This window comes from Pseudomassariella vexata, assembly GCF_002105095.1.
Source record: "Pseudomassariella vexata strain CBS 129021 chromosome Unknown BCR38scaffold_18, whole genome shotgun sequence".
Taxonomy (NCBI): Eukaryota; Fungi; Ascomycota; class Sordariomycetes; order Amphisphaeriales; family Pseudomassariaceae; genus Pseudomassariella; species Pseudomassariella vexata.
In genome coordinates, this window is record NW_024467973.1 from 315907 (window position 1) to 331987 (window position 16081).

Here is a 16081-nt window from a genome sequence, read left to right on the forward strand (position 1 = left end):
ACTCGAGGTAGTATCAAACTCTATGCATCTGTCATCCACACGCTTGAAATAACGTGAACATCTCCATGAGTTCAGATGAAAGCCTTCAATTGAGTCTCTTGAGAACCGAGTCGTCTAAGCTGAGAACCACTCTCGATCAAGGCTCATCACGATGGCGCCTTCGCCAGAGAAGGCATGCTTATCCGCGCACGACCGCGAAGCGAAACAAATGAGACTTTATGGGGCTTACTATCGACTGGGCGCTTCTATTCCCATTGTCGCAACGTTTCTCCTCTTCTGCGCCTATCGCGGTTACTGGACCTCAGTTCCCGGGCTGGGACTATCCAGGTCCTGTCGTGCAGACCCAGATGTGCAAGCCCAAGACGAGTCATTCGACTGGTTGAAAGTGAGAAAAGCACAATATCAACCACCGTACAAGCGAAACTGATAAGCCCGACTGCTTAGATCCAACCCACGGAACAGTTCGAGTTCCATGACTGCTTCGATGGCTTTCAATGTGCTCGACTTTCGGTGCCGATGAACTGGGGCAATGTCTCCATCCCAGATCGAGTCTCCATTACTGTGATTAAACAACCTGCGAAAGTGGCAGTTACAGATCTTCGCTATGGAGGTCCCATTCTGATGAACCCTGGTAAGCCTCCTGGGCGATTGATGGGTGCAGGTTTGACTATACACAGGCGGCCCTGGAGAGTCTGGCATCTTTCAAGTACTTAGCGGAGGACCGTATGTCCAAACTATCGTGGATCCACACGAAGACCCAGCGGACCATGATGCAGACGGAAAATATTTCGATATCGTTGGTTTCGACCCCAGAGGCGTCAATAACACTACTCCTCGCCCGACGTGCTTCCCTGATCCCATTGCGGAGCATAACTGGGCACAGTCTGGGCCTTCTGTCTTCATTTCTGGTGCTTCTGACGTCTTGTTGAACCAGGAATGGGCGAGGAAAGATGCCGTGGGAGCTTCTTGCGCGGCAAATCGTACTGACGGTGCCAACATTGCTTATCATGCCAACACAGCCCAGGTAGTTCAGGACATGGTGGCCATTGTAGAGCGACATGCAGAGTGGCGTGAGAAAGAGGTCAAGAGGCTCATGGCCCCCTCCTGTTCGTCAGTCCTTGCTAGGTTGCCTCGGATGGAACCTGCGGACCACCAGCGCATCGCTGAAAGTTCAGCATGGCAACGAAGCAGGGAAAAGCTCAACTATTGGGGCTTTAGTTACGGTACCGTTCTGGGTCAAACCTTCGCCGCGATGCATCCTGACCGTATTGGTCGTGTTGTCATCGATGGCGTAGTGGACGCTGCTGACTACTACAAGACTGGATGGACGAGGAACTTACAGGACACAGATCAAATCCCAAGGAAGTGGAACGATTACTGTCAGGGAAGTGGCTCGAAAGACCGGTGTTCATTCTACTTTGAAGGCATGCCGGCTAGTTACATGTCGAGTATCATCGGTGTCATCACCAACAGGCTTCGTAACAGTCCTATCGTCCTCCCGGTCAGCGAGGAGGGTCCTATGATCTTTGAACACGCCGATATCATGAGCATGTTGGTCAATGCACTGTATGAGCCATACCGGACTTCTGACGTCTTCTTCGATGTTCTCGGCGGCCTATTGGAGGGCCCGAACGTTACTAGAGCGACGGCGTGGAAAGCGAACCGCGTTCGGCAGAAGGTATTGCTCTCAAATGCATGTGTGGACGACGGGCCCTTCTCCGAAACCTGCGTAGCTGGACAGTCTAGATATGTGCCTGGCGTTGCTATTAGATGTGCAGATGGCGATGATGTCTCCAACGACACCAAAGATGAGTACAAGGAATATCTGCAAAAACTGCAACGGCAGAGCGATATTATGGGGACCATGTGGAGCACGCTACGCCTTGCTTGTATGGGCTGGAAGGCAAGGCCGGCTTGGGCTTACAAAGGTAGGGGTGCCAGGGTTTCCGTCGGTGGCAGATCTTCTCATTAACAATCTAATGTTTCAGGGGCCATTGAAGGGCGGACTACCTCCCCTATCTTGGCGATAGGGAATACGCTAGACCCGGTGACGCCCTTAAGGAAGTATGTCCGAGGGAAGTTGGGCGACAGTGGTGGCTAAGCTAACCTATACATAGCGCACGCGGTATTCCTGCCCTTTTCCCTGGATCGGCGGTCCTCCAGCAAAACACCGAGGGGCACTGCTCTTATTCCAACCCAAGCATTGGAACAGCGAAAATCGTGCGTGCCTATTTCCAGAATGGCTCTCTCCCAGCGCCAGGCACAGTCACGGAGCCGGAATGGCGTCCTTTTCTCGGGTGCGTGAATCCGTCTGGTTGCGATAGTCGGAGAGAAGAAGATGAGAAGTTATGGAAGGCCCAGTCTAGTTGGGCATTGGTATAGCCTGAAGCTGGCTTACATTACTGACCTACTGAGTTTATGTGTGTATTCCCACACTCAGTTTGAGAGTGAGATACCCAGCTGGGTGCACTAGCAACCTATTTGAAGAAACAAACGCCATAAACAATGACAGGGGCTTTGTTATTTGTCGAGCGCCACCCCTGCAATTTCAGAACACTCATGGACCCTCCATTCTTGCGCAAGGGTGTTAGATGTGTCATTAAGGATTCGTCCAAGACCACCTTAGTAGTAGTTGAAAACTATACAACGGCCAGCTTCCAGCTGGCCTTCATGCCGGCTGGAGGATTTTGGGAGCGCATTACCCTCCCTCATTTGGTATCTTTCATTGTGCCCTATCCTTGATGGATGGCCCTGAGGAAGGAGTAACCCGGGACGCATCACATGAAGGATTTTGCGCAACATTGCGCGAGCCACTGCTGCAGGTTCTCGTGCCTCACTATTCTTGCTCATATCGGTTTGCTCACAATAGCCTATCACTTGTCTGCATGTCAAGGCCGTGGTGGCCATCGCCACGAGAAAATAGGGTCGGGCTTTGACGGTTCGCATTGCTCATCCATCAATCGCGTAATGCCATTGTCGGTTCCTGGATTTACCAGCGCAAAGGTCTCAGACCCAAAGCGAGACAGCGACATCGACTGACATGAAAACAAGGCACACAGGCACTGCCTCCACGCGAACAGCAGGAAGAAACAAATGGATGCATATTTAGTCGCCTGGTTATCATGCAGTATCATACCTCCGTAGCCTAATAATACAAGAGCAATACACACACATAAACGCCGTCCAGCGCACCTGTCACAAAATTAGTGCTATGAAGTAATGGACATGAGCTCCAAGTCTAGACTCGGCAAAGCCAAAGCACCCAGGGTCCGTCCAAAGGGCGTACGTATAACCAGCATCCCAATCTCAAAATAGGTATCTTCTCCTCAACGCCAACAAGACGCATCCACACTTGACGCCTATCGCCAGCCCATCGCCGCCCTCTCTCGTCGCGCATTGCCGGCCATGGCAGCACCACCAATAGTGATACGTCGGCCTTTGCCAGCAATACCACCCACTGGCATGCTAGCTTCGCGTTCCCGAGCGCGCTCATTCGGGCTTCCATTAACCCTGACGCTGCCTCCGAACCCCATGCGTCTCGCCTGCCCCGGCGTGAACGACCGGTTGACTTCCTTAACACCAACCCCGGGCGGGCTGCAACTGATGGGTGGGCTCCTACGCCTCTCCGCGCTGCTCCGTCGAAGCCTTGAAATTCCGTTGGTGCTGCTGGCCAGAGGACCGGTGTAGTTATTGGAACCTTTCTGTGCACCGTTCATTGTCGAGACAGAACTGCCAATGGACGACACGCGCCGGGCACCGGCGGCTGCCGAAGGCACGCCCAGAGACGATAGCCGGTCGCGGCGCTTCGTGGCGTGCAGTGCGGAACGCAGCTTATCCGTGTCGAATAAGGAGGAATTTCCTTCCGAGTCGGATGAAGGCGGCTGGTTCTCGTCCGCTGCCGCTGGGGGTGGTGTAGAACGCATGTTAAGCGGTAGAGGCAGAGACGAAGCCTTTGGCGGTGTTGACGAGACGCGCCTGAACATCGCCCTGATATTAGCAGCGCGCGACAAATCCAGGTTGCGCAAGGGACTGTTGCGCTCTTCATCAGATGTGAGGTTGAGGGATAGCGTCGGCGGTACGGGTGACCCGTTGGCCGGGCCAGTCGATGGTCGAGCCTTGGACAAGAAACCTGCTTGAAACCTGTTAGGCTTCGCGGGAGGAATCACTGTCGTCTCGGGTAAGACGAGCGAGATACTTGAGTCCTCGGCTGAGTCATTGCCGAGGTAGGATGGGTCTGAAGGAACCGCTACAGTCTCCTCAGGCGAGCTTTTCCCTGACGAACTCTTTTCTGGAGAGCTCGGCACTGATGTGGATTTGGGCTTCTGGGGTGTCTTCTCAAAGTCGGCCAGCGTGCCCGACTCGCCATCGTCGTCCCTCCATCGGACCATGCGTTTGGAGGGCGACTTTTTCTTTACAGGTGAAAAGGTGACACCTTTCCGCGCGTTCAGCGCTTTGCGGCGTCGCGGTGACCCCTTGCCTGGGGAGACACACAATTGAGATGATTCGACAGGCGCGGTAGACTTAAAGGCAGCCAAGGCAGCGTTGTGGATGGGCAACGCAGCTTCGAGCATAACATTTGCAGCCTTCTTGCGCTTGGGTGTCCCCCGTTTGGATGGAGAAAATCTCTCCACTGGCATCTTGCCACCCTCGGGCTTCACAATGTGCGACGCTGCGGAGTACCCAACATCGAGCAGCCGAGTAATGATTCTTTTCGCATGGGCAACAGCCTCCCCCTCGTCCATGTTCATCGTCTCCGAAAGACACGCGAGGATCTCGAATTGGGCGGTCAGCAAGGCTTGCATCATTCCCGCATCGCCTGCTTTGTCCTGATCCAACACGTCGCGGTATGCTTCACGGGTGAAGTTAGACTTGAGCAGCTCGGCTTCTCTCTGCAGTGTTGAGATCTCGCCGGTGTCGGCATATCCCGCTCCCGTCGGAAGCTGGCTAATACTGTGCTGTAGAGCCGAGTCGATAGCCCGCTCCCAGTTCGTCTTCTCCAGCTTCTGATGGATATGGTGCCGGCTGTTCTCGAGCTCTATCAGTACGCCCTGAGCCGTCTTGCGCAAGGCGGCCAAGTTCGGTGGCATGCAATCATCATCCTCCTTGGTGTCGCAGACGCCGTCGAAGGCGGCAATCCAAGACGAAAGGAGACCGATGCGCCTCTCGATACAGCGGAGTTTCTTCATGTGGGCGACCTTCTCTTGCCTCTCGGGTGAGGAGTTCTCGTAGGCGAGGCGAATTCTCTGAATACCCTCGCGCGTCGCCAGGTCTCTCTTATCCAGCTGCTTTTGGAACTTGGCAAAGGAGAGCTTCTCCGCATTCTTTTGTTGTGCCTTCAGCTCGTTGATGAGAGCCATTTGCTCGTCGATCTTGACCAGGAAGTCCTTGACGTGTCGGTTCACGTTGAAGACATTTCTGGTGACCTTGGTTTGGATATTCTTGGCGCGGTTGGCGTATCTCAGCGTATTCTGTGTCTCGTCGAAATGGGCACTTGAGGGGCTGACGCAAACAATCATGACCGTCTTGCAGTTTCCCCCGAGCGAGAACTTGAGCAATCTGGTCAGCTTGCTGTTCCGGTAGGGCACGTGGTTCTTCTTCCGCGCATCGCAAAGCGCGTTGATGCAGCTTCCAAGAGCGAGCAGCGACTTGTTGATATTGGCGCCCTCCAGTAGGCGCTCGCCACGGTTCTTGGTAGCACTGGCTCGCTCACTGCCTGCAAGGTCGATGATGCTCAGAGTGGCCATGGTGTGCGGCTCGTTGACAGCGGCGTTGCGGTCCTTCTGCGCAATATTGATCTGGAGCACGGCGTGTGATCTCGACGATGTTGCGTTCGCCTCCGTTGGCGACACGGTTCGATATTCGTTTCCTCGCACGATCATATCCATGACCTCTTGGACGTCCTTGGGGTGGTGGCTCGTGAGTCCTGCCACACTGACTCCCTGGTTGGAATCCTCCCGGAGCATCAGTCCTTGCTTGCTGCCGCCCGGCACCAACAGGTCGCGGATCGTCTCGTTGTAGATCTCCAGATAGGACAGTGTGAGTTCGGTGTGTTTCTCGTCGCTGCGGTCGGCAATCTTCTCGAACAGTTCCTGCATGGTGAGGAAGATAATGCCGGGCATTTGCGAAGTACCCGTAATGGTGTGGGTTTTGCCACATCCGGTAGCGCCGTACGCGAATACGGTAGCATTGTAGCCATCGAGGACGCTGTCCAGCAGATTCTTGGTGGTTCCTTCGTACACTTCTGCTTGCGTCACGTTCTCGTCGAATATGCGATCGAAGGCGAAGACTTGATCTTTGACCTTTTTGCCGTTCGGAACCACCGATCTCGAGAACTTCTGGACAGGATTGTCCTCGGGCGGGTCGAAGACTCTGCGAAAGGCGTATGGTCAGTGTCATCCTCAGGTTGTGTTTCTGCTGGGGGGCACGAACAAGCATCTGTCATCGACGACTTTGATGACTGATCTGATACCACTCTGCTTGAGCTTTGGCGTGGGTGCTGCGGCTAAGGAGCCATCTCCCAGGAATATTGTGCCTTCATCGTTGCGATGTCTGCATCCGGTCAGTTCCAGCTAGGTGCATTCGTGTTCGCCAAGATCATAACGTACAGCTGTGCAGCCTCTCGGATTGTGAAGGGTCGCACTCGTACTGGATTGATTGGCATCAGCATCGTCGAACATGGCCTGACGGCATCGTCTCTAATTACCTGCGACGGTGATGGATGAAGCCCCCGGATCCTCAGCTACCATTTTGAAGATTGAAGTGTGTAGTCCTCCGCTAAGAACCCTGCGTCATCCAAAGCTGCGACGACGCGCTCAAAAGTCGTGGGATCGCGTGTCGTCGATGCGTGGGCGATTTTCCAGGCAGCTTCGTGTAGTAAACAAAAACAGCCCAGGGAATTCGTCGTGACCAAAAGTACTCCGTAATGATGGGAACAATGTTCGATGGTGTTTATGTTGACAAGTTCTCGTGTGCCCCTGGATCGTGCAAAGCAATGAGCAGCGTAGATGATGGAATGCAAAGCTCGCAAGGTTCTTCGTGTCGAGTGTGGATCTTCAGCTGCAGATGAAAGCCGCTTCCATCGTCACTCGAATCTTCCCAATTTCCATGTTTGGGCCATTCACCACGGCAACCGGTACCTGCTCTAGCGAAGTTAGCCAGGAGCTCAAGCGGGGCGGAGAGCATGGTTTGTGCTGTCAAAACACGGCGGCGAGTATCCGAACCGCTGATTCGCTGCCTTACCTCGGCATTCCTTGCCCCATGTTTCTCGAAAGCTGCTAGTTTCTCAGCCTTGAAATCCGCTGACTTGGATAACTGCAAGATGTGGCGTCCCTAGGTCAAATCATCTCATGGCAGCTGTGGACATTTGGCTAACTCTTTCCATAACTCTTTCCTGGAGGTGAGTAATCGTGCAGCTACTGCGCATGACGCAGGATCGCTGGCAATGGGGTTGGGTGTAATTGCCGTGAGTACCGTCTCACAAGGCGACCGCAGCAGCCCTAGATGTACGCCGAGGATTTCTCGTCTCAATAATCCGGCACACGCAAGGGGGCAATATTCGATATAACGTCTTGGAGTTTGGGAAATCGGGATACATCTAAACCCCGATTCTGGCTTCTGATAAGCGATACTCCAGGGTAGTCTTTCCCCAAATTGGCTGCCACATCAGTTAAAATCGTCAGGTGTGGGAACTTCACTGCAAGAGCCGCCATGGACCTAGCCCTGTTTTGTTCTTGAGATCACTGTCTTTGCTCTGCATTCTTATTCCGTGTGCCTCTGAATCGTCCTTCAGACTTATTCGCTTCGATGCAACTTGAACTTGGACAGGATGGGTCCAGCTCGCGCGAGAACTGGGAATATTCCTTAGGTATTATCATTTATTGGACAATTAGATTAAGAACGCGAAGGGGCCTTGGAAGAAGCACATGGCAGACCTAAAGGTCATCATCCTACATCATGGCAGCAAGTCCCAACCCCATCGCCAGGGCCATGACCCATCCGCTCACCCTCAACCGCTCACCACCATCCTTCATCTTGGACGAAATCCCTGCTTGCCCCAGCCATCCCACCACACCAGCCTGCTGCGCGAAACTCGTGCCATTGTACTCGCCCTCCTTGTCGCGGCCAACCAAGAAACTCTCCGGTGGCCCAAGATAGCTTGGTCTGACACCGCCCAAGTCCACGATCACCTTCTGCACAATCACGCTGGGAGCCAAGCCCCACACACGGAGTTTGTAAGCACCTTCCTGCGTAACATTCCACCTTGTCGTTGTGTTGTGGCTGGGGTGATGTCCCCAGACGGCATCGCCCACTGCGTAGCCCCAGGACGTCGGCATGTCTTGACCGATACTGTCCCCGATGAATCGGACGGTTTGTGGCGTGGCTTGCGTTGAGCCGGCGGGGAAGAGTGAGACGGCGAAATGCAGAGGGTCGCGGTCAGACAAATAGTTCTGTGTTGGTGAGAGGTAGAGGGTCACGTTGACATTGGTCGTGTTAGTGAAGATGTATACGTCATACTCAAGTGATGGAGCCGAGTCGGCGGTGACAGACGGGGTGTCTTGCGGCCACAAGGTCACGCCTCCAAGGGTACGACCGTAGTTCTTCAAAGTGTGATAGGTAAGTGTAGAGGTGGAGTTGCTGGAGGAGTTATTCAAAGAGGGGTGTATGCGCTGGTAGTTGGGCCCCTCAATGGCAACGTACTTGTCGGACTCGACAAAGCCAGTCGTAAAGTTTTCCGGGATGCTGCGTAGGTTGATGGGAAGCAGAACAATGGGCGCAGGATACCATTGCTGAAAGCCCTGAAGTCCGCAGCCATTGGTAATGTTGATAGTGGCAACGGTGTTGTTCACAATTTGCGGAGCGTTGGCCCAGTCAACAGAGGCGTAGATGCGGGAGTCTGTTCCATTGCCTGGGCCGACGGTCCCGCTCGATTGGGACAGCTTGACCCATTCTAGATCAATCTGAGCCGACCAGTCGCAGGAAAAAGTGCCTCGGGAGAAAATATCAATCCAGCGGCTCGCGGCGCCGTATGGATCAAGTGGGGGCAAAGTAAGACTCGCACCAGAGTTTGTGTGGTACTTGTCATCGCCAGGGATACTAGCATTCAAACCTTCGACTGCGATTCCCACAGCACCTGCAATGGCAGTTACACCCGGCTGAACAAAGGCCATAGCTGGGGCAACATTCCGCATCGGCTGCTGCCAGTACCCATCATAGCCAAGATGTGTTTCTGCAATATAAGTCAGTAAGCTTACCCAAACAACCCAGTCCTAAACACCAAGCTTACGGTCCATCATGCGCGCCCACTTTCCACCCAGGAGACTATCCCACTGGGCTGTGAGGTTTCCATCCTCATTGAAGTCTGAGAATACTTGCATCATCATGTCGTTTGCCGAATTGCGATGTTGGTTGGCATAGACCATGTTCTTCTCGGCGCCGATGTGAATCTTGTGAACAATATGTCCGCCTTGGATGGGGTGCAGAATCATCTCGAAGAAGGAGGCCTTCTGGTTGTCGGCCAGCCGGTCATAGACAGCCAGTGCGTCGTCCATCAATCTGGCCCACTGTTCCAGTACAGCATCGGCCTCGTTGTAGTTGACGACAGAGTAGACATATGGCTCGATCAATTCGAACTTTCTTCTCCCCGCGTACATGCCATATCGCGTCATGATTTCGGTGATATCAGCAGAAAATTGCGAGCCAAACTCGCGAGTAGCCCAAGCCGACAACCAGTCGTCAATATTGTCCACTGTCCACTGCTTCACATCATAGGCCATGTCGAGAAAATGGCTGATTGGCAGCTCGAGGGGTTTCAGGTCCCCGACGTTGACGATCCAGATTCTGTCAGCGCCGTGGGCGTAGGCAAGTTGCATTTGCTCTGCTGTTTTCTCTAGCTGAATGGTATTGATCCACTTGTAGTTCCTCGGATCGCCCACGTAGTCAAAGTGGTAGTACACGCCAGCGCCACCAGACCGGTTCGTCTCGTTCGAAATGGGCACTCTTCGAACGTTTCCCCAATTATCATCGGCCCACAGCAGGGTAACATCCTCAGGAATTTCGAGGCCGTCAAGAATGTAGGTTGCCACCTCTTTATACAGACACCACATCTGGGGCACATCAGTGATGTTCATTTCCAGGACGTCTTCGATGATTGTTCTTTGATTTGCAACCAAAGTTTCCAGCATGCTGACAATGGCATCGGTTCCCAGGTTCTCTATGGCTGTGTCACCAGTGCCTCTCATTCCCATGGTCCACAAGCTGTTTCTGGCATATGGCTTTGCACGCTGGGCGCCGTATTCGAAGTACTTGTTGATGGTCTCGTTGTTGAGGTTATAAGCCCACTCACCCAAGCCGTAGGGTTTGTAAAAGTTGCCAAACTCATTCTGGGCTCTCATCATCGGCTCTGTGTGAGAGCTTCCCAGAACGACTTCAAATGCGTCGGCGAGCGGCTGGTTGGCAGGGTCGTCGACTTCGAACATGCTTCCCCAAACCGTTGGCCACAGGTAGTTGGCACGCAGCCGAAGAAGCACCTCGAAGACCTTGGAGTAGAAGTCGCGGCCATACCCCACGCCATACAGAGTGTCCTCGAAGTTGTTTGCGACCCACCCAGAGAGACCTGGTTGTTCGTCGTTCAGAAAGAAACCGCGGTATTTCACCGATGGCGCGGCCTGGACCTTGTCGCCAGACAAAAACCAGATGTTCTCGTTCTTTCGGACCGAGACATCTGCCCACCAGTACCACGGACTAACACCGATCTGCTCACTAATGTCGTATATACCGAAAATGGTGCCTCGCGGGTCGCTCCCTGCAATGACGACGGCTTGCGAGCAGCCTGGGATTGGGCTGTGCACGATCTTGGTCACGAATGACTCCCATTGGCCCTCAATATCAGACACATCGAGCTTGTCGCTGGATACCAAGTCGTCGATGAATTTGGAATGGCCCAGAGTGCCGGCAATAATGACGGTATCTGCTGCCGCAGGATCGGTAAAGTTGGGCCCATAAAAGTACTCGGTTCCGTTCACCGTGTACTAGGGTTGTCAGAGCCAGCGTATCCCATGCATCGTTGGGCACAACTTACGACAGTGTAGTTGGTGGCGATGGGTTTATATTCGTACACAGCAGGGGAAGCTCGTACTTCACCGTTGCTCAGCGTGAAGTTGATTCCAGTAACCCGTCCAAAGTCTTGGGCTAGATCGCCAGCCGCTCGAATTACACCCCAATAATCATCGCTCGAGACGAGAATCTGGGGAGTTTCGATGTCACCACCAGCCAACTGGAACCCCCCTGATACACTCGTGAAGCTGATGACGGGCTGTTGTCCGAGGGCACAGGCTAAAGGCACAGCCGCTGCTGCCACGAGCAGAGACAGCGGCTCTGCAACGGTGGGGCGCATGATGGAATTTTGACAAACCACACGAACCGTTTGTCGAAAGTTTGGCTGTCAGTTCGCCGCAATTGGGTCTGGCGTGAGCATTCGAGCATCCCCAAGCGCCTGGACCGAACAGGGGCGTATTCGAGAATACAGAGCTGCAGCTGTTCTGGAGGATGCCTAATATATATTCACCCAAACCACTGGAATCTCCATTTTTAAGGGCGCACTATAAAGCCCTTGCGCAGGTTGTCCGAGAAGAATGCGGAAGCGTTCCCATGATCCGAGTCATACAACAGTATTGCCCCAGGCCGCACTAGATGCCAAGGAGCGAGGTGCCTGAAATGGTTCGAGCGGTATCCTATGGCGTGCCATGATGATTGCAAGGGTCCGCAGTCGAAGCCACTGTGAATTGGAGAAACTGAAGGTTGGTGATGGCCGGTTGGCGGGTAATTTGGACCGAATATTGACAAGAAGTCGCGATGCCACGCTCGCTTGGAGAAGAAAGCCGGTGGACCCTAGCGCCACGACGAAATCACTGGAACTCGTGGAGTATGCCCCGCACGAGACTAACCTTTTATAGATAGGTATCCGGCTAGTGCTCAATCTCAGTGTGGGGAAACGCCTCTCCAACCGACCGCTTCATCGGGTACCTAGGTAGTCAACACGATGACAGACGGTTGCGTAAGACAGAAAACTTATGTAGAGCAGAAGAAACCATTGCCATATTTTCAGGGCCTCCGTAATTGAGTGACAATACATTATGTAAGATGGTGGACTCAATGGTCATGCACGGTGGTTCCCTGCGCTCGAGTTCACCTCAATTTTGGTTCAATTTGGGGGAATTGAGGAGTCTGCGGAGAAGTGGATGAGTTGTGCATTTAGCCGACAGGCAAATGTCACCTTGTTCCGAGAGCTATCAGCAGGTCAATCGTCAATTGCTGCAAGGGCCGTTGGGCAGGCAGATGCAGCTTTAACGACCTGACGCGCTGCGCACCTCCATTTTCTCGAGTGTGTGTCTTAGCCGACTCTTGACGTGATGAGAGAGGCTTGGTGTCACAAGCATCTTGGCGGCCATTTTCTCTGTCCAGCAGTATTTCAGCTCCAGATTGTAAGCCCGGCTTGGCATACTACGATATCTGTACAACAGAAGACATCCTCGACAAACCGGGACATGGTATATTAGCAATGAATCTGGGTAGCGAATGGTTGGAATAGGACACATCTGTCCTCGTGAAATGGACTGTTTCCCTGTCCAAGTTACTATCGGCAGATGTGAGCAAGGGAAAAGAGAAGGGAAACGGGAGAGACAAATAATAGAGCCAGCGATCGAGAGTGTTTATAGAATGATTAAGAGAAATGCGTATGCATAAAAGACCATATATCACGATCTTGGGTAAAACTTATGATCATCAAAGTCTTTTACTTTCAATAGTGGTTCAGTCGCCATGAATTTTATACTATTGCACAATGTTTAGCATAGACTACGTTCATTTATCTTTAGCTTGCAAGAAGTGATTCTCCGTATGAGTTGAATGCTTTGGATTGAGCAGCTTGAGCAGCTTGATAGGGAACTGAAGCAATAGTGTGGACTGCATCTCATGTAGATTGTTGCTATCTCAAACCTTTGAGCACTACCGGTCGTGTGGAGGTTCTTCCTAAAAGAAAATTAGTTACAAACATGAAGTCTGTTCTCATTTCACAATCACCATTCCAGTTAAGGACGCTTGATAAAGACCTAATACTCTATAGCTACAGTAAGATATATAAGCTTTGACTATTATTTAACGATACGTAAGATCATAAGACATGATATCCATCCTCTACTTCTTACAGTTTAAATCAAGCATGTCTGCAGTCCCAAAATTACAGTTAATACAACCATGAAAAGCTTATCTTCTCATTTTGCAAAATATCCAACGTCCGTAGGGACAACATAATTCACATGCTTCACCTCCAATTTTATCCGGGCTTCATCTGAGAGGGGTTTCCGTCCGTATAAATATACAGTTAGTTCAAACGGATAACACCTTCAATGGAACCAGGAGGCACCACGAAACCTGGGCAAATGCAGTTTATCTTGAATTATTTGTCGCCAAATACGACGCCGTCGGCTTGGGTCACATTATTAAATGATGCCGCCGCCGCTGACACAAGATGGGCGACTTCCCGTTGAACTGAAGGAAGAGAGACAAAAGTTGAGCATTAGAAACGTGATTCACGATTGCCTTTATCTTTCTTGCTTCTTAATAGCGCCGCCCTCGAACCGTTGCTTTTGCTACTCAGCTGTCTATAAATACGACCCAACTTCTCTCGCGCATGAACCACTCTCAGGATCTGAGTTCGACTTTTCTCCTGACTCTGCTTGTCTTCTAGACCGTGGCGCGCCCGCAGAAACGGTTAGACCTATGCGAACACCAGTTAGCGAATATTTCATGAATAACAGCGAAACTAAACGATAACGAAAGAAGGCGATGCGATGGTGTTACGCGCATTGCCGTCAAGCAACATTATAGTCTGGGGTATGGAGCACCTTGATGCAAGTCCATCATGCAACAATACAAGCAACACCTCTGCCAGACCGCAGTCAGGAATCTACATGGAAAATAACGAGAACAAAAAATCAACTTGAATCAAGATCGTTTCCAATCATAGAAGGCGGCCCAAGAAAGGTGAGTTGATCATTTGAAAAGCAATTACTGACTGAATCTCAAGTTCTAATGACGGGACCTGTTACGCCGTCAGGCAGAGAACACCTCGGTATTCTCATCAACTAGGTTCAGTCTCCCGAGGGAGCATGGCGCTGTGTGGAAAGAGCAACGACCTGATAGTTGGTGGCGATTAGTCTCTGCGCAGTGTGTATCTTGACTTGGGTGGTCTGTCGGCGGAGCATAGTCGCAATTGGATCATATAGACGGTGTGGAGCGATATAATTCGCTGTGGATCATTCGGCCATATTGGCTGCCCGCATCACTCTCCTTGTTCCGTCACTCAGTTGAACCACGTTCACCGGTCGATTAATGGTGACTAGGGCAGAGTGTCTATTCTGTGTTGGTCTGACCTGGTCTGACAACGATAAGATAACTGGGCCTCTGTCTGGTCAGACAGTCAGTCTGGTGCTAAATTGGCTGGTTGATGGATGAGTGAGATAGACCTTCAGACGAAGGAAGCATCAGCTGTGTAGTAGCAAGTATTCTGATTCTCCAAGAACTGGTAACAATGTTACTACTACTGGTTCCGAATCAAAGGAACGATGACTTCTCCAGGATCAATCTTAATTGCATGATGTCGAGGTTTTGCCAAGAAGGAAGCAGTAACGAGGCCCTGGTAGAGATCAACACGGAGATAGGTTCTCAGGAGACAACTTGGAAACCACCACCGGATTGAAACTTGGGATATAGTTGTGACAGCTCAACCTAAGCAGTTGGCACTTAGGAATGCGGGATCGTGTTCTATTTCCTTCATTAACACCATCTATCCAATCCGCACCTTTTTTTACACAAGTGGTCCGTCCTTCTATCAGATCTCCGGCGTCACTACCAATCCCATCTTTCCAAATCACTTTCAACATGCCAGCTTTTTACACCAAAGTAGCCTCAACCTCCGCCACCTCGCCCAGCATCTTAACCACATTATCCTTAACCGCCTGCGTAGGCGGCGCATACGGCCTCCTCGGCTTTAACTTTTCCTCCGCACCCTCCACGCCCGCCTTACCAGCGGTGAAATAACTAGCCGCATACTTAGTAACCGCAATGCCCGCCTTGCACGGCTGCTCAGCCAACGCCTGCTTCTGCTGCAACTCGAGCGCCTCGGCCGTTTTTCCCTCCTTCCAGAGGGTGTAAATCTTGACCAGGGCCCTAGGGAACACATTCGCAAACGCAGCGATGCACCCCGCAGATCCAACCGCAAGCCCACCAACAAGGAAGTCCGACTGCCCTCCAAAAGTCGCAAAGTTCTCAGGCTTCAACACGGCCGCAAGCCGCGTAATCTTAGCCACAGACCCGCACGTAAGCTTGACGCCGACAATATTCTCATGCTTCTGCGCGAGGCGCTGGATAGTATCCGAGTCGAGATCAACGCCGTTACAAACACCCGGGAAATTGTAAATGACGACAGGCAACTTGCTCTTCTCCGCGACCTCAGCGTAGAAGGCCTCGATGACAGGAGCTGAGGTAGCGGCCTTGAAGTAAGCGGGCGGGAGAACGAGGGCGTAGTTTGCGCCCGCCTCGACGGCGTCGCCGATGAACTCGAGCACCTGCCGCGTCGAGTGCCCACTCACGCCGGCCATGATGGGGAAGTCTGGGCCGGTGGCCTGGCGCGCGATTTTGAGGAGCTGTTTGCGCTCCTCGCGCGTGAGAAGGAAGGTCTCGGCGTTAGTACCGAGGATGACGAGGCCGGCTAGCCCAGTAGTTGAGAGGTGCTTGAAGTATTTTGCCTGGTCATCGGGCAGTAGGTTGTCCGTCTCCGGGTCGAAGAACGTCACCGATGGCGCCCAGATGCCCTGGGGTGGAACCTTGGGGAATGGCATAGCTGTGGCTGTGTGTGGTTTCCGGTTTGCGACTCAATTTAGGCGCGAGTGAGGAAAATGTACCACGAGTTCGACAAGGAGGTTGGATCGGAGGAAATGACTGGAGTAATATAAGCAATGAGCCGGTAGTTAGTCGCTACCGTGAGATGCGTGAACTATCTATACATGTGTGAACTGGCTAGAAG

General features: G+C 52.4%; 5 protein-coding genes across 5 annotated transcripts; 1 reads left to right on the plus strand and 4 right to left on the minus strand.

The window, feature by feature from the left end:
- Positions 1 to 151: 151 nt before the first annotated feature.
- Positions 152 to 2382, plus strand: BCR38DRAFT_489801 (TAP-like protein-domain-containing protein; the record flags this gene model as incomplete). The annotated part of the gene is made up of 5 exons (XM_040864441.1): positions 152 to 385; positions 445 to 631; positions 678 to 1928; positions 1989 to 2064; positions 2118 to 2382. The coding sequence occupies 5 exons, from the start codon at positions 152 to 154 to the stop codon at positions 2380 to 2382; spliced, it is 2013 nt and encodes a 670-aa protein (XP_040710933.1).
- Positions 2383 to 2473: 91 nt separating this feature from the next.
- On the minus strand, positions 2474 to 3064 carry BCR38DRAFT_80514 (uncharacterized protein). Its single transcript, XM_040865664.1, has one exon. The coding sequence runs from the start codon at positions 2944 to 2946 to the stop codon at positions 2623 to 2625; it is 324 nt and encodes a 107-aa protein (XP_040710934.1). The 5' UTR covers positions 2947 to 3064; the 3' UTR covers positions 2474 to 2622.
- Positions 3065 to 3094: 30 nt separating this feature from the next.
- On the minus strand, positions 3095 to 7122 carry BCR38DRAFT_478109 (kinesin motor domain-containing protein). Its single transcript, XM_040863093.1, has 4 exons — positions 6704 to 7122; positions 6606 to 6645; positions 6430 to 6549; positions 3095 to 6369 (listed from the first exon to the last, which is right to left on the minus strand). Exons 1-4 carry the CDS (start codon positions 6744 to 6746, stop codon positions 3360 to 3362), a joined length of 3213 nt encoding a protein of 1070 aa, XP_040710935.1. The 5' UTR covers positions 6747 to 7122; the 3' UTR covers positions 3095 to 3359.
- An 809-nt stretch (positions 7123 to 7931) lies between these two features.
- BCR38DRAFT_461082 (uncharacterized protein) lies at positions 7932 to 11392 on the minus strand (the record flags this gene model as incomplete). The annotated part of the gene is made up of 4 exons (XM_040862488.1): positions 7932 to 7946; positions 8067 to 9226; positions 9284 to 11027; positions 11078 to 11392. 4 exons carry the CDS (start codon positions 11390 to 11392, stop codon positions 7932 to 7934), a joined length of 3234 nt encoding a protein of 1077 aa, XP_040710936.1.
- A 3556-nt stretch (positions 11393 to 14948) lies between these two features.
- On the minus strand, positions 14949 to 15896 carry BCR38DRAFT_354126 (dihydrodipicolinate synthase; the record flags this gene model as incomplete). Its single annotated transcript, XM_040856849.1, has 1 exon — positions 14949 to 15896. One exon carries the CDS (start codon positions 15894 to 15896, stop codon positions 14949 to 14951), a length of 948 nt encoding a protein of 315 aa, XP_040710937.1.
- Positions 15897 to 16081: the final 185 nt, after the last annotated feature.

Coding starts and splice junctions, on each gene's coding strand:
- BCR38DRAFT_80514 (XM_040865664.1), bottom strand. CDS start 2,946: ATGCGAACCGTCAAAGCCCGACCCTATTTTCTCGTGGCGATGGCCACC.
- BCR38DRAFT_478109 (XM_040863093.1), bottom strand. CDS start 6,746: ATGGTAGCTGAGGATCCGGGGGCTTCATCCATCACCGTCGCAG. Junction 6,646..6,703: donor TTCATCCATCACCGTCGCAG/GTAATTAGAGAC, acceptor CAATCAATCCAG/TACGAGTGCGACCCTTCACA. Junction 6,550..6,605: donor ATCCGAGAGGCTGCACAGCT/GTACGTTATGAT, acceptor GACCGGATGCAG/ACATCGCAACGATGAAGGCA.